Consider the following 21,387-nt stretch of genomic DNA (forward strand, 5'->3'; position numbering starts at 1 on the left):
ATTTTAACCATATATTGTCACACATGGCAGAATGAAAAGACATTTCTCTAGGGCCAAGGTACTGGACAATAAAAAATGAATACACTTACACAAATTAAAAACACTAACAAATAAATACATGATAGACAGTTAAGTGTAAATAAAGTGCCCTGTGTGTGTATGTGTGTGTGTGTGTGTGTGTGTGTGTGTGTGTGTGTTCTTAGTTGAGGATTGTCTCTCCAGTCTGATTGACTCTTCATCATTAGAGAAAAATCATTTGTAGGTGTGTGTTTTTGTGAGCATGTATATACAGCATATGGCATGGTGTGTGTGTGTGTGTGTGTGTGCTTGTTGTATTTGCATTTGCACTTTATTTATATACTTAATATCTACAGTGTAGAGAAAATTGTGCAAATAGTATATACATATTTTATAATAATTAAAAATGTAAATAAGGTCATCTACACTTGTATCTGAATATTTCTGGCATTTTATACATTTAGTGATTAGTTAGATTGTTAAATGAAAAATAATTAATAATGAAAAAAAAAACTTACAGGCTGACCCAACTGGGACACTGTTCATTAAAATAATTATTTCATGAACTATGTTGATTTTAATTATTGATACCTATCAAAACATTTAATTGTGCAATTTTATACAGATACAGCTTAAAATCAAATACTTGATTTTAACATTGTTTAATCATTTTAATAATTGAATGTAGAAGTGCTCATATCTCTCTTTAAAATTGCTTATTTTATTTAGATAAAATATTTTGTACAAAATAAGCAAGTTTATACGTTAACATTGGTTGAATACAACAATGGTTTACACTAACATCAAGTTTTACAGTCAACAGTAGTAATAAAAAAATAAAAAAACATGTCAGTTATAAAACATTGTAATGACAAGGCACAGGCCTGTGAAGCTCCCTCAGGGTCCATTAACAGCTTCTACACAGATAAAAGCTATTTAATGTTAAATTAACTAAAAATACAGGAGTAAGTGCAATTATCAAAGTGTTAACCTGAAGAGAAAAAATAAATCAATATCGACATTCACGGTTTCTAGGTAGCACTTTGTTCAGTATATGTAGTACAGTACACTTATGTATTCACATATAATATTAATGTCTATGTGTGTGAGCTACACACAACAAACACCTGAAGGCAAGAAGAGGTAGGCTATTTTTACAGGTTTCATCTACAGGTATGTGTGTGTATGTTTATACAAGTGCGTGCGTACAATGAAGCATGAGCATGTGTTATAACATGGTGATTTCACTGGGTGGCAGGGTGAGCCTCTTCTCCCGCACTGACATCATGTTTTCCACCTGCATGGCGATGACACGACACAACTCCAGGCCCTGTGGACAAACACAACCGGCATCAGCACAGAGACCGAAACACGCCGACTCCCGTGAAAATGGTTACATGTGGCCTCTGAACTGTGTCCTTGTTTGTGGTGTTTGCGTAATACCTGCTCCAGCTGCAGCTGAATGACCCGCTGTGTGTTCATGTCCCCCAGGCTGAGGTCTACATACGGGTAACTGGCTCCAGCAGTGGGCCTCTGGGTGCGGCTGGACTGCACCTCCACCAGGGGGACCACTGCCATCGGCTCCTGCGCCACAGAGTCCAAACATTACAACACACTTCTGTGTACTGCAGCTATGTGACTCTACTTCTGCGCTCATGTTTCAGTCACGATGAGCTGAGTCATATCATTGCCTGTCGATCGTGTGTGTGTGTGTGTGTGTGTGTGTGTGTGTGTGTGTGTGTGTCTGGCTCCTTACGTGTGTATTTTTGTGCAGGAAGTGAAGACCATGTTGATTGACAGCAACAATACAGGGGGCGTAGAAGGTGGTGGAGCTGCTGCTGTGGATGTAGAAGAACGAGGAGCCGAACATGGGGAACGCACTGACCAGGCCTGCGCACACCCACCCATACACAGAATTTAAGAGTCAGCACAGATTGTCACTTTTTTACTGTGCGACAGGAAGCACTACATGAACAGGACAAAAAAAACTGACTTTTTTTAAAGGGACAGTCCAACAATTTCACACATCAAGTTCAGCACGACTCAGCCCGTGCAGGGATATAATGTCTCCTGGTTCTTGAGGAGCTTCCCAACATTTAAAAAAATAACATCCCTGACCAATAGTATCAAAACATTTCACAGAATAACAATGGCAGCCAATAAATCTATCATACTGTTTTAGAAAGTCCCTCTACATCGGTGTGGTTCAGAGAATTGTTAACCTGTGTTCCTGTGTAATTTAAGGAAATGAATTTTATAGTTTAGAGTAACTTGTTGGATTTAATGGAAATAGCTGATTCAGTAGCTGAGAGAGTTTGCTTTATGTTGTTAAATCCTTTGTTTGTTTGTGTTGTTTATATATTTATCTTCATGTTTTATCAAATACCCTTAATTATTTTGAGTTAGTTATTGTTATTGAACAATACCTTTTTGTTATTTTTGTTTGTTTGTTTGTTAAAAATTAGAAAGGACAATACTGGATTTTTAAAAATGATTTTTGCATTGATGAGATAAACTGCAGTTGTTGGGTATTTATTTTGTTGGATTAACTAAAAAAAACTTTTTTTTCCTTTTCCTAAAATTTCACTTATTTTTCTAAAAATATACCATATCACAATATATATGTTACAATATAAAAGTACATGTACAGTGACAGAGAGTTTTATCTATATTGTCCACTCATGGTGCAGAAGATACAGATGATCCGCATGAAGAATCCCCTTTTTTAACCTGCGTTGCTTCCTCTTAATGTGAACAGAGATCTCACCCAGAAACTGTGCTCTGGCCTGGTGCGGATTCAGGGTCTGTACTTGCTGCATGTGCTGCGTCACCATGGTAACCCACTGCTGGGGTGGCTGCTTTTTGAACAGAGGCGTGGCGATGTACTCCGATAATTCGTGTCTGGGGGAGAGGGCAACAGGAACACAATCTAAGATAAACACAAGTCTGCTTCGCTCAGTGATTTCCAGTATTTCTCAAAACAATTTTCCAGGACTCTGTGAGCTGCTCTGTTCTGCTGCTGGCTCTGTGTGCGTGGGTGGACACAGAGACTGATAACAACAGTAGGAGCAAGAAACAACATGAGAGTTTTAACAGTTGAGAAAGTTAAAGTTTCTGGTGAATTGGGGGTTAGGACCCAAGCGATGATGTGATTAATAAAGTAAAACGATGACAATATTTTGTATTTAAAAAAACTTTGACTATTTCATATTATTCTATCATTTGATCACTGAAATTGGAGACTAAATTTTACAACAATCTACTTTGAGGCTGAATAGAGAGAACACCTAAACTACTTTTTCCTCACATGCTGGGGATGAAGATGACGTCTTTGGCTCTGTGCTGCAAAGCTGCCAGTTTGGTAATCTGGTGAAACTGCTGATCGCTCACTTTTCCATGTGGAAGAACATTGAGCAGGCCTTTACGGTAGTCCGGCAGGATCTGCATATACACACAAACATACATACATATTAAATACACATACAGGCATGTATACAACAGATAGATTGCATGTGTGTGAAACGTCAACTGTCGTACCTGGTTATAATGCATCGTGACACAAAGCTCATTTTCAAACTTGAGCGGCTGAGTCCAGACGACTCGTCTGAACCAAAAACTGAAGTTGTGGTCGACTAACTCGGCCTCTGTTGCAACATCCAGGATGTACTCGTGTTTGTTCAGAGGACGCACACTCTGACCTGGACACACACACAAATATAAGATTATTTATTACACAGAGATGTGAATATGATACTTACTTAGATCAAGAATTCATATTTGTTACTAGGCAGGATTATCAGTCCAATGCTCAGGGTCACAAAAAGTGACAGCCCAATACAAACTACTGACATACAAACCCTGAAAAGTCATGTTAATATTTGTATAATCACATGTTGTGCGACCTGCTGTGTTTCTGAATAGCATAGATGCAAGAGCAGCTGACAGCTGTTATCATGTGGAGATATTTAACGCCAAAGGAGGAAGAAAACAACAACAACAGAATGCAAAGTGTGCTATCTGAGTGAAATCAGTGCTGGAGCTTTCAACAATGAAAGCCTGATAAAGCAGAACAAGCTGAGGTGTCATGCAGAGGATTATAACAAACAGCAACAAGCACCAATTAAAAAAGATGGAGCTACAAACTTAGTTGGAAGAAATGAGGAGGCACAAGCAGGTTCCTTCATTTATTCACTTATAGGATGTAAGTATTTTAAAATGTGTGCATCATGTCTCATTATTATTATTGTTATTTACTCTTATACATCAGTAGATAATAAAGAGGTAAATGTGTGTTGTGGTAATTTTTATTGGCAGAGACTCAGTGTTGTGGTATCTGTGTCCGAAATCTCTCATTATTTTGTCAGCACTATCAGGACTCATGAACATGAGTGACTTTGGCTTCACTGGCAAGAAGAAGAGTTGACTCACTTCATTAATCGTGTGTGTGTGTGTGTGTGTGTGTGTGTGTGTGTGTGTGTGTGTGAGACAGAGAGGCAGAACTAGATGTGTGTAAGCACACCTCTGTTGGTGACTAAAAATATGGCATATTCTTCCATGGCCTCCAGTCTGTGTAAACCCATCTCATAGCACAGCTCCTCAATCACCTCCAGGGCGACCTGAAAAACACAACGACAGTATGAACACACACGTCTATGAGGACCCAGTTCTCGTCATAGATAACTTTACTGGGGAACAGCAGCTGAACACCTACAGAGCACGTCTTGATTTTCACGTGACGTTCGATGCCTCCAGGAAAGAGAAACAGCTGACGTTTTGAGCTTCGTCCCGCCTGAGGAGGTACAGACACACACTCATGTGATATATAGATTGTACATACACTGGGAATGTCGTATTACGGCACCGTAACACTCCAAAACCTACATACACAGTGGTGGAAAATAACTAAGGCTTAATAATCTAAGTACAGCTACTGGAAAACTTGAGATTCTGCTACTAAATATGATTCATTATTATAGAATATTATTATGTAAAGTAGTTCAACGATAAGAATGGAGATATACTATGGTTTTCTTATTGTCAACAAATCCTACAAAAAGAACAAAATCAATAAAGAGTTCAACTGCTCTGTCTGTGGTCTTCAGCCCCGAGCCGTCTGCTTCCTAAATAAAAATATTTTTTTCATTTCCTTAAGCAGCTGGACACTAAAGGAGCACACAGCGCATTTGTTGCAGACTATTTCCAGGCTGCAGTGGTTGGGTGGCTGATCACAATGAAAGAACATGTCACCCCGTGCATATTCTCTGCAACACTGTGACTCATTGATGTGTGTTTTTAATGGTTTTTGGGCAACAATGAAGCTCTGTGGCACAGAGGAATAAGCTAAATCAGCTTAGGATGCACAGACAATACTTGTTAGTAGAATTAATTTATTGTTGGTTTCGGTCCTTTCATGGGATTTGTTGGCAATAAGAGAAAAAAGGGAATATCGTCAGCCTTATCCTTAAAAATGAGCTTCAATTTGATCAGCTACAGCATTTATTTGCTGCTTACATTAATAATGATAATAACAACATAATATACATAATATTCAGTACCCTGAATGTGGCTATTTAGCATAATGGGTGCCTTTACATCTCATGACACTTCTGCTCCTTTACTTTACACTGTGGATATTACTAGTTTGATTTAAGTAAAGGATCTGAATTCTTCCTCCACCAGTGCACTGACCATCATGGCCTTCAGCTCCATGCTGTTGGGTGGAACGACGCGGCCACCATACTGGAACGTCTTCTTCAGGTTCTGCTCGCATGCTTTAGCTATGCCTGACACATTCAAAGAAAAACATCACATGCTAGCTGCTTTGGTAATGTGCACAGCACATTTACACTCGGTGATAATGTGTGTGTTTGTGTGTGTTTTTTACCCTGATACTGTGCCCCAGCGCTGCGAGAGGCCTGCTGCAGATATTTGAGTAGGAAGGGTTTGAGGACTTCAGAGCTGCGATGGTACGCAGTCAGGATGTACAGTAGCCTCCAGCCTCGTTGGCAACTATCGCTGTGCGAAAGAAGAGATCACAGACACACTCGCAGGCTCAGAGGAGAGAGAGAGAAGCAAAGGGACGTGTTGTGTGTTTGTAGTGTGTATGTTTGTGGCAAGTAGACTTACGCTTTGGAGCTGGTGTTAGCTGTAAGCTGTTTGAGGAGTTGGCAGTAAGCCTCATCCCTCATCAAGGTGAACTCTCCTATGAGCTGAGAAGAGGACAAACACACACAAACACAAACACACACATTAGAAAACTGTCAAAGAGAAAATAGCCTACAAAATAACTGTGTGTGTACTTACCTTGAGGAAAGTGCTGACCACTTCCTGTTCTGTCAGTCCCCGCAGCGGCGAATCGCCCATGAAACGCATCGCCGCTACACAAAATACACATCCAGACACACACAGCAGTCAACACTAATGTTTCTTTTTAATTAGCAGACTTTGTAGATAAGATTCTAGTTTCCCTCACAGCGCTTACAATCTGATACATAATCATCTCATTTTAACGGAGGATGAATCGGAGCCCAGATGTAACAAGAGCATTGTAATACGACGAGGAGAGAAGGTGAGAACTTACACAGGAAGAGATCAGCTGCCACATGGTTCATGGCTGGATCGGTGAACTCTATCAGAGACTCGGTCAACGGGGTCTGACATGGAGAAAATCATATCAACAACTTAATAGGCCCAAAACCACCTGGAGCTGTGAGAAGATAGAGCGTTAAGATGCTTTAAGTTAGACCAACATGAAAGTCACCTTAGAGAACTTGATCATCTCAGTGGGCTCCCTGGAGTCTCTGCTCTTGATTTTGCTCTTCAGGGAATCTCTAATAACAAAATCAGTCACAAAGTGAAGCTTTTAGATTTCTACAGTGTTGGAAAAAGAATTGAAATAATATACTTAAATAAAAGAAGTGATGCCACACTATAAAAACACTGTCGCTCTCTCTCTCCCTCTCTCACCCCACTTCTTGTAATCAGTTGTCTTCGGGTGTTTTCGGTAACCAATCAGATATTCCCAAAATCTCAGCTGTAATTTGAGTGCATATTGTTGCAGCCTTCCTCCACCCCATCCAACTCCAGTCTTCATATCCAGTACCAGTTCGAGTCCACTACACATCACATCCAGGTCTCCTATACCCTGCACAGCCTAACCCCCTTTTCAAATATGATGACATCACAATGGGGTCTAATCGCCAAAGACTCTCATATCACTTTTCTTCTCTTGTTTTGCACATGGCGATAAAAGTCTCTCCTGATTGACATGAGCTTCAGTTGAGGTTGGTTGGGCTGGAGATGATTTTAACTACTTTATATAGTGTTGGGAAGTTTAATCTATATTGTAAAGGTATGTCATATTTTATAATCTACTGATATGTTTTGTATGTAAAATTTTGATCTGCAAAATAACTATTGACCAAAGCTGTTAAGTAAATGTAGTGGAATGAAAAGTAAAATATTTCACCCTTGAGTATGAAGTAGCATAAATGTACTTCATTACTGTCTCCTGTTTATTGTCTCACCCCTTCCCGCTTGGTGCCTGTCTGAAGAACTTCTTGGCAAACTCCAACATGTCATATTTACTGTCCTGCAGGGTCCTCTCATCCAGATCTCCGTCAGCAAAGCCATCAAGAGAACCTTTCTGAAAGGCAAAGGATGACAGTGAAAAACAACCTGACGCTCTGTTAAGTTTGACTGACAGACAAAAAAACATCTGCATGTGTGTGTGTGTGTGTGTGTGTCTGTGCCTGTGTACCTCAATCGTTTGATCTATCTCATGTGCAGCCATGGTGGACGCCACGGCAACAGCCACAGCTGATGACACAGCAAACTGTCCCGCTCCTCCTCGAGGCTCCGTCTTACGGTCCAGTGGCAGCGACAGGAAGTCAGGAGGAGCGACGGGATGGACGCACTCAGCCGGGAACGCACCGGAGCGGCCGAACACGGCGCCAAACTTCCAGCCTGACACACACACACACACACACACGCACACACGCACACACACACACAGAGCAGAGGGATTACAACATGCAGGTATACAAACACACACACACACCTGGTTGGAAGGTCAGCGGGTCGATATCTGCACTGGCAGGATTAAATCTGGGTGGGAAAAGTGAAAGAGCAGCACTTATCCAACCCTCATCAACACCACTGTGGTGCCCTTGAGCAAGGCCCTTAACCCCCAACTGATTACCAGTGGAGCTGCTCCGTGCCCAGCAGGTCGGACTGTCGCTGTACTGGGCAGCTTCCAGGTGTGAATGTGTGTATGTGAATGTGATCAGGGCATTCTTGTAAAAGGAAGGCTGCCTCTCAGTGAAACTACACTGAGTAAATAAAGGTTAAAAAAACACTTTAGGTCCTGATCACTATCAGCCCTGTCTCTCAGAGCAGGTCAGCCCTTCATTTAAAGTCAGATTGTTATCGTCACGCTTTTCTTTCTCATTAACAAGACCTAACTCACCTCTACAGCTATACTGATAACCTGCCACATAATGCAGCCTCTGGTTTAATCATAGATACTATACCCATGGTTATTTCTGTCACTTGTGAGGACATCGTATTGACTTACTTTAATTCCCTGAAGGGTAACCCTAATTAGCTACAACCTCTACATGCCTAATCTCCCCCTGAATCCACAGTGAATTCATCACCCGGCTCTGCAGTTCCCCTCAGGTCTAAGCAGCATTTCAGCATCTTTTATGCTGTTACTGTTTTGGTTCACTGTCATCAACCTTTTCTAGCCGGCAACAGACTAGCACCTGATAATCCACTATGAACCACATGCCCAGAACCAAACAGCAGTGAACACAGTGGAGCATTTCGCAGCTAAAGCTCAGAGTTGGTCGGGCCAAAACAGAGCTAAAAGTAAAGGACTGATTAGATGAGGCAGAAAACCATGACTCCAAATTGATGCCAATAATTCTCTGTGTCTGTCGAATGTGTAAATTGGCCACTGTTTGCCGACATGATGCCATACAAACTTAATGAGGTGATAATGTGTCAGTGCTGTGGTTACAGCTTGGTGCGCTGCGCCTCACTGGACTGAAGTGCCTTAAATAGTGGGAACCAGCTGTTTGTCCCAAGATGGGAGGGGAGTTCTCAAAATTTGATTTGCTGTTATTATTCACACATCCTTTGATTTTTTTTCACAAATACTTGATGTAAAATTCCATGTCGTATGATTCTCAGATCTTACATTCACACTGAATACCATCAAGATTCATACAGGAAAACATTTTTATCCAATCACAGATGATCACAGATCTCATCAACTCGTATGATGACAACCCAAGTATAAGGTTCAGTTATAGGCATTATATTCAGAGTCCAAATTTCAGAATTGAAAGAAAAAAATAACACAACAAATTACAAATATGTATGCAGGTGCATTTTCATCGGAGTCTCTGTCTTATCCAGTATGTGTTTGACGTGACTTCTCCTCATCTGTGACACTTTTTCATCTTTCATGTCCTCAAGAAGTGACATGAATCAATATTTTTCAAATTGCATCGCCCTCTTCCATCAGGAAAATAATTTTCTGATACAATATTGTATTTAAAGGGCGCCGCAGGCAATGTCAACATCACCGCACCTATTTCTCCTTGACGTAAAATACTACCATACCTCCAGGGTACTCAGACCCAGCACAGGTTAGTAAATCTCTCAAAGCTGTCAGCTTGAATTGTTACCTTGTTTATTTTAGGGCCTCGGCCGTGATGCTAACACCTGGTTACCACATGCAAGAAACATGATGATGACTGATCTGATTTTAAATCAGGTCACTCACCAAAGTCTTGAGTGTCTCTCTTCAGCTCCTCCAAAAACACCACCTTCTTCCTCACCACACAGCCGTAGCTGTAACCTAGAGGAGACACACAGGGCAAAACACACACAAACACACACTTAGATCAAAGATTCACTCATGAGATAACAGGATGTCCACTACATGTACAGTGTGTCACCTTTCTCCAGCCCGTCCATAACCTGCAGCCTGATGATGTCGCCTTTATGGAAATTGAGCATCGAGCGGTCGTCAGTGACAAAGTTACGTTCAGCAATCACATAGTTTGAGTCCTGAGAGGAAGAAAGAAGAAGAAATGCACAATTACATAACAGCCACACTGTTACATGAGGTTTTATCTAAAGTGTTTGTAGGTTTTGCATTTTCACACTTTCCGCGAAGCCTGCTGATTTCCTGTATCACCAAAAACTCTCTCTCAAACTCAACTCAACAGAGTGTTGCAGGGTTTTTGCTTCTTTTTTTTTCTTTTCCTCAAATTGGACTGGAAGTGATGTGTGTAGATGTGTGTGTAGCAAATTAACTTTAGAGTTAATTTCCTCTTTAAACTTTAAGTTTTCATAATTATGGACAGGGAAAGTGTGTGTGTGTGTGTGTGTGTGTGTGTGTGTGTGTGTGCTGTACCCGTTTGATCTCACTGATGAAGGTGTCTATAAGGTGTTTGACTTGTGGTGCCTTGGCTGAAAAAAGGATCAGCTTCTCATTGGTCAGATTGAACTCCAGCATGTTCTCAGACGGGATGGTTACAAACAAGATATCTGCATAGCTGAAAAAACACAGTGCGACACACACACACACACACACATATATACATTCACATTAACAGTTAACAATGTGGGATTTATAACAATCACAGTCTTTATATGACAAGTCATAACAGTACTAAAAGTAATGTAATACAGCATGGTGTATGATATGAAATAAAAGCACACAAGTATAACATGAAAAAGCAACAGCAGTAGTAGAAAACAATAATTAACCTTATTAAAAATGTACTGCAATGTGCAAATATGTGAATGAAAACTCACCTGACCAGTCACAAACTGATATGACACACCTATATTGTAATCCAAACAACAAAAATGTAACAAAACATCACATACGTGTACGGTCGCAGGACTCTGAAGTAGTCTGGAGCTGCAGCACTGCTTTTCACCGTCTTCAACAGCTTAATCCCACTGTGCGACACTGATAGCACCTGCACACCTGTTCCTACACTACCCTACACACACACACACACACACACACACACACATAGACACATGTAAACATAGAGAGGATTAATAAAAATGAAAGTAACACACTCAGTAATTATGTTCCTCTAAAGATTTCCCTCCCTCACCGAGGCAGGGAAGAGCCGGGAGAAGTATATTTCCCAGGTTTCCCTGGCGGCGGTCACAACAGTTTTCTTCACATGCTCCTCCACTGGATCCATATTCCGTTCAACTCCATGTTTCGCTGCCATTCACACAGACACATGAGCTCAATGAATGTCAAGGAGATGTGTTTGGACAAGAGCATACAGTGCAAAAAGAAAGAAAGAAAGAAAAAACATGTCTCCAGGAAGAACAGACAGACTACCGAAAAGAGCTTTCATTTTCTGCCTTTCATCCCGGGTGATGCGAACGCACGCCTCTGACAGAGTGTCATTCACTATCTGTGGGAGGGAACAGAGAAGAGGAGAGGAGAGGTGATGTTAGAAATAATTTAGTTTGATCTTTCTATGATTTTTTCTGTTGTCAGAAAAATCGAAAATATGGGGCACAATTTGTGAAACATATAAAAATTCAATGATTTAAGAAATGTATTTAATTAAAAAAGATAGCATGGATATGGACAAATTCATCCTTATTCACATCGATAAATTCAACTTTATTTGAAGTTACTTGTTTGAAAATGAGGTCCAGCACCACAGGATTGTTGAAGCTGTCTTTGGGATAGAAAACCTGTAAAAAACAAAACAAAAAAACATTCACAATAGAAAACAGTTTGAAAGTTGTGGAGTTGTGCATTTCTGTATGTACACACCTCCTTCCTGAGGTACAGTCTCCAGGAGACGTTGGTGTAGGTGTAGTGCTCTTCGTTGGCGCTCTGATGAAGCTGTGTCTGGATAGTCTCTGTCTCCACTGGGAGCTCTCGAGAAACTGCATCAAACGCATCAGATTACACTGTAGTTTCAGTCTTTTTCTACGCAACACGCTTCTTGAGACGAAACTGTATTAACTGAGCATGCTACATGTTCACTCTGTGTCTTGCTCTGGGACAGTTTCATGGCTTCTCACTGCTTTTCTCGATGTATTTACACTCCTGCTTCCCTCTGGGAGGAGACGGACGTGAGGCAAAGGTACAGGTGCATGCAGATGTTCTAAAAACACGTTTGTTGTTGCAGCCTGGCAACTCAGTCGTGACACACAGCTCATAATTGTATATGATTGGTTTTGTTTTTTGATAACGACCAGAAAAAAGAAGAACGTTTGAAACGATTAAAACAGGCGTTTCAAGCTCATTGTGAGGTGGGACACGCAGTCAACATCATTCTTTAGGCCGTTCATTGTACATACACTGGCCTTGTGAAAGCTCTACAGTACGGCTGAACAATATGCAAAAAAATATTGTGATATGACTCATGATTTCAGTTGGAATTATCATTTCTGCATTTCATTTTCACTGGAAAAATATAAAAATGATGGTGATGTGACTTTTTGTCTGGGCTTGTATCCAACAAGCTTGTTCCTTTGCATGTGGATAATATGATTAGTAGGCTGGGGCGTCTCTGTAACACCGCATCGCTTCATTTAAGGTCTGTTGTGACACATTTTACCTTTATCACAAAAAGAAATGCAGCTCCTGTGATTTGGGTATTGCATTTGGCCATATTGAGATTTTGATAATATTTCGATTAATTGTTAAGCCTTCCTCCACAGGATGCCTTTAACACAGCAAAGTGATGTAGCCGAATCTGCATTGGAATATGTGGATGAGTGAACTGTGTACTTGGAGCGCATGTGTGTGTACCTGGGGGGGGTTTGGGGAGAGGACGATCAGGCGCTCTTGTCTTCATACTCTTGGTGGGTTTGACTCCGACCTCTTTCATCGCAGACGCAGAAGGTGAGGGGGTAACAGGGCGTTTGGGCTGGACAGACACAACAGCTGTTACTCAACTGTCACTGTTATACAAAAATATTTGACGGGGTGTTTGAGCATTTCTCTGGCACTTGTGTGTGTGTGAGTGTGTGTGTGTGTGTGTGTGTGTGTGCGCGTGTGTTTACCTGTGGAGCAGGAGGGTGGTCCATCTGGGGTTTGAGGATCTGTAAAGCTTCATCACGAGGGGTTTGCTTCTTCTTAAACTTCCCCTCCGGTCTCCTAAATACATGCAGTCAGTGTCAACACTGCACATTGCACATTCTGCAGGATTTTCCAAATACAAATGTCGAACCTGTGTGTTTGTGTTGTTTGTGTGTAAATAAAATCATTCTGGTGCTGTGTGCTCACTGCGAGCAATGACACCACAGACAGTATCTGTAGGTGGTTTGTTATCGTCGTGTGTACAGCTAAGTCTGTGACTGAAGATAGCATCAACTGCTGTGCTGTATTTACAGGCGAAAATCTACTGCGCTAACTCCTCATCTGTGTGTGTGTGTGTGTGTGTGTGTGTGCGTGCGTGCGTGCGTGAGATCTCACCTCTTGCCAGGTGGCAGTGCATCTGGTGGTGGAGGTGGTGAGTTGTATCTTTTGATGATTTCTTTAAAATATAATAAATTATATGAGCATCATCTTCTCTCTCACTGTTTTAAATCCATAGATACCAACTAATGTGTCTGCTGAAAGCAAATAAGTTTATCAACTACATGACCATCATTCAGTATAAAGCCATTTCATAGATCATGACTTCATCATTTTATGCTTTTAAATTCAGCTACCTTGAATGTCCTGGCTGGGGACGATGCGTTCTGAAGACCGAGCTGAGTACTTCACCACCTCTCCAGCAGGGGGCGGCGGAGACGTCGCCACTGGGGCTAAAACACACACACAAAATAACACATACAATAACAAATTATGCTTTTCTTAAATATTGCTCTCTCTCTCTCTCTCTCTCTGCCTCTTACCAAACTTCCTGGCTGGTTTGTCCTTGTCGATGGGGACGCCTGGAGCCTTCCTCCGAGGTACGCTGTCCTTACCTGACTGAACCTGAAAAAGTCACAGTGTTTTTCACTCAAGGTTTCTCCAGATATTAAATTTTGTCTCTTTCAACAAGGTTAATGTCAGAGCAAGGGAAAGGGGTGAACACACTCAGCACATTTCATTTGTCAAAGAAATATGAGGAAGTGATAATCTGCAGTTCAGCATGATGATTTTTATTTTGTTGGCATCTTTGGTGCGAGGATTGATTCATTCATGTTGCAGTGAACTGCATGTTAATGTTCAGGTTTGTCACTAAAATGGTTCGACTGAAATGCTTTAAATAAAATTTACCTGTAGCACGAAAAAACAATGTGCAGTGTGTATGAAAACATCACAATGTCATATGAATCAAAACTATTGAATAATAATATTGGATTGAAAAATGAAAAGAAGTTTGCACCATATTCAGTAACAGCTGTAACGTCCTCAGTCCTGTTTAACATCTGTTTGGTGATTTTCGTCTCACTTTCAAGTACACTAGCTTTCCCTTGAATGATTAGGCCGAGAAAAGAGTGCACTTCTTATCTTTCTTATCTCTCTGTTGATGCGTTTTATGTAGGATTTGCTTTTTTTTTTGTTCAACCAGCTGCTGCTCATTATCTCAAATACACAGTTCTTATTTTTCTTTCAAATAAACCCTTTATTCTTTCCACAAAAAAGATCATTTTGTTAACTAAGCTGCGCCTGTTGGCTGAAGTTTACAACAACAAGCGCAACATCTTTCATAAACTTGGCAGTGCTGAATCATTATGCACCATGTCCGTTTGGACTGTTTTCTCGCATGTCTCAGAGTTACTGACCTGTGCAGCAGGGTTAGCTTTTGGCTGTGCTGGCTCAGTTTTGTTAGTTTTAGCAGAGCTTGGCTGAGGTTTGGGGATGGGGTGGGTGGCCTGAGGCTGAGGCTGAGCTTGGGGCTGAGTCTGGAGCTCAGCGGGAGGCTGCGCTTGAGGCTGTGATGGAGTTTGTTCTGGTTGAGCAGTGGGAGGATAAGGGCTTGGTGGGATGTCTGCTGCAGCGTAGGGAGTGGGAGTGAAGTTGGCGTAGGGGCTGGGTGGGATGTTAGCGTACGGACTTGGAGGTATGACCGTATAGGGGCTGGCGGGGGCGTACGGGCTGGGAGGGTGGTGGAGCAGAGGGCTCATGGGAGGGCTTGTGATCGGGGAAGTTGGAGGGCTTGACATGACCATGGCCTGCATGGTCATCTGCTGTGCCTAAGAGACAAGAAAATGACGCATGAAATCCAAAACAAGAGCAGTGGAACAGATCAACAGAGGCAGATCCTGAGAGGGGGGTTTACCATGATAATGGCCTGCTGGTTCACGATCGCCTGCTGCTGCTGGGCCAAAACAGCCTGCTGAGCATCTGGAGGAGAGAGGAGGAGAAACACAGTTAACAAGACACAGGGATGGGGAATTGTATTTGTTGAGTTTTGTTTCCCCCTCATATTTCTTTTCACACTTGATACGAACCAGGTGTTACAGGTGCAACCGTAGCAACAGGAGGCGACATCACACCTCCCACAGGAAGGACTCTCACAGCTGTGGACACACAAACACGCACATGCAGTCACATTCTGAGTGTTTCTGCTTTACTGCACTTGCTAATCATTTCTGGAGAAAGGGAGGTTCTTCCAGAGCGTCAGTGTGTGTCTATGGTTGTATGTAGGAAATAAAGCGCACTACATCTAAGGAAAAGATTTACTATAGTCACTACAGTGAGAATAAAGAATGAATGAACGAGGGAGTCATTCTGAATACAGCCTGTGTTTGTGACCGACCTCCAGGTGGTGGTGGGGGGCGAGAGGACTGCCCCTGCTGTTGCCACCCCCCTCCGACTCCCCCGGCTCCCTTCATCCTGCTGGAAAGTCCTGCAGCCAATTCTACTTCCTGTGAGGAGAGACAAGACTTTAAAACTGAAAATCCGATCACAACACGCATTAGGATTCACCCTAAGCTGGGAGCTGGGTGTCAAACCTCTTTACTGTTTTGGCACTGATGGAAATTTGTCTGTAGCACTGAATATCGAAAACTGTCACACTAGCATCAAATGTCTGATCATATTTGTTTGTATTTATTGATTTCATTCATACATATACACTCATTGTGTTCAGCTTGGGTTTAGCAGTTTCAATAGACAATGATGACAAGTATCAAAATGTCCAAACCAGTCCTGTAGCGTCATCTATCTCTCTGCGGTTGAATGGATGTTCAGTATGTTCCAAAAAGAAAATAATCACTTTGCTTATAAATTGCTGGATATGCAACTGTTTGGCTGATCAACAGTGCAACATGGTAGCCACCCATTTACTATAAAAATGTGGAAATGTGTTTTGAACATAATAAACACACAGATCAGTGGCACAGAAAATGATTATGCTGCTGCAGCGGTTTGAGAAGCGACACTGGTCGTTTGAAGACTGTTTTTTTACCAGTAAATATTTGATACTAAAAGGATTTTAGGCACATTATTTATTTATTCACTGCATTTGTGCTCCGCAGTTTGTCGCGGAGAGATAAAATATGTGAATAATATTTGTGTAATGAGAGGACTTTGGGCTGTCAGATCAGAGAAATCCCTCCCTCTTGAGTGTGCAGCCGCTCCATCAGAAATCAGCCACTGACCCATAAATCCACTGGAGTGTGTGTTTGTAGGCCATGTCTCATTAAATAGTAAGCCCTTCATTTGCCAGAGTGTCAGTTCCTGGTAAGCAGATCCGCGCGTTGCCTGGGTGGGAAATCACCGTGGCGATCTCGTCGCTGTGACAGTTACGGTAACTGGGTAACGTAATAGGTTGCTGGGTGGCAGAGGTCTGTAGAACACATCTGATACATGCTAATTCCTGTCAGCCACATCCGATAGCACGGCTAACATTCACCACGTCGCCGTCCCAGCTGAGGACTGATAGAGCCAACATGGCCAGCGTTCACTGCACCATCGCCCCGAGTGAACACGTAAGGATTTAACTCACCCAACAATCATCTGCTGCTACTGCAATCAGGATTTTTATGAACAGTGAAGTGTTAAGAGGTAATGCATCCTACATGAGCCGACGTAGATACTTCTGCCCAAACTGAACGAGGATCCTACTGTTTTAAAGAGAAACAGACATATAGCTTATTCTGCTTGTGTTAACACAGGCAATTAGAAAACAAGGCTTTGTCTTTTACTACATACAGACTTCAATTCCACTGTGGCCTAAAACATCCGGTGGAGTTTCTGGATTACAGATAAAGCAGCTTATTTGAATCATTACCTGAAAACTTTAACAAGTATTACTCCATTTGGGGTTTCCTCTTCCACTCTGAAGGACTAACCTTTCTTATTCTACAAAATCCGGGATCTGTGCTTCGACCACATGATACTGAGAATCCCTGAAATACTGATCACCGGGCTGAGGAAGCCTGGAAAAAGGAGCCGGACCCGTAGAAACGACTGTATCTGGTCTCTCTCATTGGCAAAGCCATGACACCTGTATAATGTTCATAAGTTTAGGTAAGTTTTGGTCAAGTATTTGTTTCTGTTATTCAGCGTACGAATGACAAAACGCTTCTCCCTTTTTCTTAAATTTATTATGATTATTATTAGTATTTTTGTTTGTTTTTAGTTTATACATGTTTTTTCTTCTTTATTGTATTTACTACTTTCCTTCCTCTGTGCCTCAGTTGGGCTGCCTGCATTTGAATGTGTACCCTCATTATGATGTAGATTCACTCCGAAGAAATAGAGCTGTACAGAGTGTTACCAACAGCAAGCGTTAGTACAGAGGCATCCCCTCTCGTGTGCTCAAGTGTGTCAGTGTGAGTGAGTTATGTAACTTACTCCAGCTCCGTCAGACAGGACAGGGTCAAACAGGCTGTCGAGATAACGATCCATCCCTCTCTGAGGCTCCGAGTCTGAGGAGAGGAGAGGAGGAAATCAAACTTCATGGTCTGCTGTCATCAACATCAACGTGTATGAGGATTCATACGCTTGCTTTGATGTGTACCTTGTCCATCAGAGCCCGTTAAGGCTGAAGATATGACATCATCGTGTATTTCAAACCCGCCACCCAACAGGCTGCTGTAAAACAAAAAGAAAAAAAAAAAATTCAAATAACTGGAGCGTCTTCGTCAGTAAATGATTTAGTGGTGGAGGGAATACTCCAATCCTTTGCTTAAACCTGCAACAACAGACTTTTTGGCCACTGGGGGGCAGTGGAAACAAGTGGTGAACACAACATTGATATACAGTATCATCAACCTTTTCAGTTGATATAGCAACATTATCATTCATTAGGAGTCGTGTTTCTGACCACCAGGTGAATGCTTTTGATCTCCTCCAAACTCTTTGGGGAAATATCTGAAATATCCTCAACTTACTTTTCTAAATGCTTGTGACTTTTGGTCACTCCGGTGCTAATAGAGTTCATTACATTGGCTTTACACTGTGTGACTCTACGTGATAACTTACAGAATATTTGTCAAAGCCAGATGTTTAAATGTTAAAAATGATATAGTTAAATTTGTGTCTGTGTATGGACATCTCGTCTTGGCGAGGGTTGCAAGCCTCTTGATGATTTGTAAATGAAAATTACAAATGCAGTTTTGCACTTATAGTATGGATTAATTATATGTGAATTAATGAATAATTAATTATCAAAAAGTTGCATTTCTTTTTTGTTTTGTTTGTGTGTGTGTGTGTGTGTGTGTGTGTGTGTTTGCCTCACATGCTGGCATTGGGCCGCACTCTGGTTGGTTCCTGTGCAGAGATGATGAAGTAGCTGCTGTGTTTGGGGAAGTCGGCAGGGAGCTCCAGGTCCGACATCAAGTCCAGAACGAAGTCTGAGCCCTCCAGCTCCACCCACTGGGCCGGCTCCTTCAGCAGCACCGACCAGCCTTGACGGCCCTCCACTACACCCCTAAACACATACACATACAAAATACAATAATGCAGACAAATACAAATACAAATTTAGTGCTCATGTTTCCCAGTAAGATGATACCTGTGTTGTAAGATGTCTTTGGCCATCTCTTCTCCAGTTGTCCAGGAGTGCAGAGGACAGAGGAGGGACAAACCTAAAGGGCAGAGAACACACTGCAAATATTAAAATGATGTGTGTTCTTTCATCTTGAAAGGCATTAACAATGAAATCAGTTTCAGCTGTATCTCTGAAACAAAGTCGGCGTCTCCTTTCCCGGACTGTCTGTGAAGATTCTCACAGACACCGGCACCAACGGACACAAACACAGCTCGTGACCCGGAGCGGGTATCAGATGTTGTCTAATCCTCGGTGGACACAGAGGACAGATTAGCTGGATGAGAGGAAAGAAATGAGAGAGAGACAGAAACTCTGCTGTGCTGGGCTCAGGTACAGAGGTGAGGCTGGGTCAACGAGCGGAGTCAAAGGGAGTCAATATAAATGGAAGAATGGAGTCCTCTGACTTGGACATTTATTAAAGCTTTCCACAGTGATGCAGCCTGTGATTTAGACGTGTGTTATGTCAACATTTGAAGATAAACGCAATACAAGAGCAGATACAAATTAAAAAGAGTTTGCTCTAAGTTGTTTAAGTTGTAGGTTTATTCCTCTGTGCATTTATTTAACCTTAATTTAACCATAAAGACTTGTGACTTTTGCTTACTAAATTAATGCTTTTCCATCAGAGAGAGTGAGAGATCAGGCAGTACTTTGCTCAAAACAGTTCAGGGATTTAAAATCAGTTAAATCTTTGTCTACTCCAGGCATGTGTCTGTGTGTTCGCACCATCGAAGCAGTGTATGTGCAGGACAGTGTGAGCTTTCTTGCGATTGGCGGTCCACTCCAGCAGACAGGGTGGGTACGTCCGGACGTGCTCTGGCCCGACATTCAGCCGCTGCAGAGCCTGAAGCAGACGGTGCTGACACGCGCAGTTGTAGCCCCCCGGCCCATAGTCAGAAACGAACCTACAGCAACAGCAACAACAAGCACAAACAGAGACACAAACAGAAATATTTGCACTGCAGCTACTGGAAACACGGGCAAACGGCAACTGGCGTGCAGGAAAAGTCAAATGTTGGAAAGACTTAAATTGTTGTCAATGCTGTCATATTAACAAGCACTGGATAGTTTTCTGTTTTCATAATGCCAGCATGTTTACTTACTTCAGCAGATACTTGGCCAGTCTTTGAGAAGGCAGGAAGGCAGAGAGACAAGAGGAGAGGAGGAGCCAACCACGCTCTGAATTCAAAATGTTAGGATTCCTCCACACCTAATAGAGAAGAGGAGACAAAATGAATTTATAGAGAACTTGGTTGAGTTCTAGTGCCTTCTCTTAGCTTTCATTTCTATTCCACTGGTTCAAAGAAATGAACACGGTGTCACCTGATTGGCTATCTGAGCCAGGATCTCGTCTCGGAGGCTGGGATTGGCCAGTCCTCTCTGGATGATGTAGTTCCCAAACAGATTCTCCTGAGCCCCATTCAGGTTAGGATCACCCATGAACCTAAGTATCTGCCAAAATCACATGTTCTGATTCACAACACATACTGTAACCTGAAGGTTCTTCTACAGGGTCCTTTGTCTGAGAAAGACCTACTCACAATATGCTGTCACATCTCACTGTGAGAATAATGTCAATAAGTGATTCTTTATGTGTTTGTACATAAGCATTGAGGTTTTGATCCAACGAATATGGCAGCAAGATAAAAAAAAACAAACACTGTATATATGTACTCTTAATACATATTACTGTATGAATGTAACATTTACCAGAATGAAAACATTCAGGGCTCCTTGTTTTAGCTCCTCGTCCAGTCTAATCAGAGAACTGTCCAGTGGAGCTGTCAGCATCCCGAACAATGGCTCCTACAACACACACACACACACACACACACACACACACACACACACACACACAGAGTACTTACAAATGATCATACACAACAACAGTTAACAGTAGTGGACAAATACTACAACAACATCGTGCTGGGTCCTCTAAAGTTCACAAAGGTTAATTTATGTTTTGTTCATGCAGTTTTACATGTTTTACACTGTGTTTTTATGTGTGTGTGTGTGTGTGTGTGTGTGTGTGTGCATACATGTGTGTGTGTTTGTTTATTTACCCTAAATATGGCCCGGATGTAGTGTGTCATGAGGTAGTTGTTGATGTCTAGGGGCAGGGTCAGCTGAGGGTCAACCTGAACCTTTGGAGCCTGGACCACAGCCAAGCAGTCAGAATGAAGCTCTTCACCACCTGCAAATACACACACACACACACACACACACACACACACACACACACACACACACACACACAAACACACACACGCAGCAGGCCATGTGTTATCACAGAAATACGACAGTAAATATTGTTACAAACAAGGTGGAACACATCTGTTGATCGAAGTTTATTTATAGCACCGAC

General features: G+C 42.0%; 1 protein-coding gene across 1 annotated transcript in view; it reads right to left on the reverse strand.

Annotated features, from left to right (window-relative positions):
- Positions 1 to 719: 719 nt before the first annotated feature.
- The window catches only part of myo15ab (myosin XVAb), a 42,404-nt gene continuing 21,736 nt past the window's right edge, over positions 720 to 21,387 (reverse strand). Inside the window, exons 33-74 of the mRNA XM_087176957.1 lie at positions 21,086 to 21,216; positions 20,733 to 20,828; positions 20,346 to 20,474; positions 20,126 to 20,232; positions 19,749 to 19,927; positions 18,987 to 19,059; positions 18,711 to 18,902; positions 17,991 to 18,064; positions 17,825 to 17,898; positions 15,783 to 15,891; positions 15,475 to 15,543; positions 15,303 to 15,367; positions 14,806 to 15,216; positions 13,930 to 14,011; positions 13,744 to 13,839; positions 13,505 to 13,565; positions 13,093 to 13,186; positions 12,839 to 12,956; positions 11,852 to 11,967; positions 11,710 to 11,769; positions 11,405 to 11,480; positions 11,166 to 11,281; positions 10,927 to 11,045; positions 10,448 to 10,589; positions 9,987 to 10,098; positions 9,812 to 9,886; positions 7,778 to 7,983; positions 7,545 to 7,663; positions 6,779 to 6,848; positions 6,599 to 6,671; positions 6,322 to 6,395; positions 6,145 to 6,227; positions 5,903 to 6,033; positions 5,707 to 5,801; positions 4,730 to 4,807; positions 4,538 to 4,634; positions 3,556 to 3,716; positions 3,326 to 3,459; positions 2,786 to 2,919; positions 1,775 to 1,908; positions 1,462 to 1,602; positions 720 to 1,348 (exon numbers count right to left, since the gene is read on the reverse strand). Of these exons, the coding sequence (XP_087033083.1) occupies positions 1,247 to 1,348; positions 1,462 to 1,602; positions 1,775 to 1,908; positions 2,786 to 2,919; positions 3,326 to 3,459; positions 3,556 to 3,716; positions 4,538 to 4,634; positions 4,730 to 4,807; positions 5,707 to 5,801; positions 5,903 to 6,033; positions 6,145 to 6,227; positions 6,322 to 6,395; positions 6,599 to 6,671; positions 6,779 to 6,848; positions 7,545 to 7,663; positions 7,778 to 7,983; positions 9,812 to 9,886; positions 9,987 to 10,098; positions 10,448 to 10,589; positions 10,927 to 11,045; positions 11,166 to 11,281; positions 11,405 to 11,480; positions 11,710 to 11,769; positions 11,852 to 11,967; positions 12,839 to 12,956; positions 13,093 to 13,186; positions 13,505 to 13,565; positions 13,744 to 13,839; positions 13,930 to 14,011; positions 14,806 to 15,216; positions 15,303 to 15,367; positions 15,475 to 15,543; positions 15,783 to 15,891; positions 17,825 to 17,898; positions 17,991 to 18,064; positions 18,711 to 18,902; positions 18,987 to 19,059; positions 19,749 to 19,927; positions 20,126 to 20,232; positions 20,346 to 20,474; positions 20,733 to 20,828; positions 21,086 to 21,216 (4,808 nt within the window). The 3' untranslated portion in view covers positions 720 to 1,246. The remainder of the gene's footprint in view (positions 1,349 to 1,461; positions 1,603 to 1,774; positions 1,909 to 2,785; positions 2,920 to 3,325; positions 3,460 to 3,555; positions 3,717 to 4,537; positions 4,635 to 4,729; positions 4,808 to 5,706; positions 5,802 to 5,902; positions 6,034 to 6,144; positions 6,228 to 6,321; positions 6,396 to 6,598; positions 6,672 to 6,778; positions 6,849 to 7,544; positions 7,664 to 7,777; positions 7,984 to 9,811; positions 9,887 to 9,986; positions 10,099 to 10,447; positions 10,590 to 10,926; positions 11,046 to 11,165; positions 11,282 to 11,404; positions 11,481 to 11,709; positions 11,770 to 11,851; positions 11,968 to 12,838; positions 12,957 to 13,092; positions 13,187 to 13,504; positions 13,566 to 13,743; positions 13,840 to 13,929; positions 14,012 to 14,805; positions 15,217 to 15,302; positions 15,368 to 15,474; positions 15,544 to 15,782; positions 15,892 to 17,824; positions 17,899 to 17,990; positions 18,065 to 18,710; positions 18,903 to 18,986; positions 19,060 to 19,748; positions 19,928 to 20,125; positions 20,233 to 20,345; positions 20,475 to 20,732; positions 20,829 to 21,085; positions 21,217 to 21,387) is intronic.

The sequence above is a fragment of the Seriola lalandi genome, unplaced genomic scaffold (assembly GCF_002814215.2).
Source record: "Seriola lalandi dorsalis isolate HSWRI2012SDOR001 ecotype SW California unplaced genomic scaffold, Sedor1 jcf7180002054574, whole genome shotgun sequence".
Lineage (NCBI taxonomy): Eukaryota > Metazoa > Chordata > Actinopteri > Carangiformes > Carangidae > Seriola > Seriola lalandi.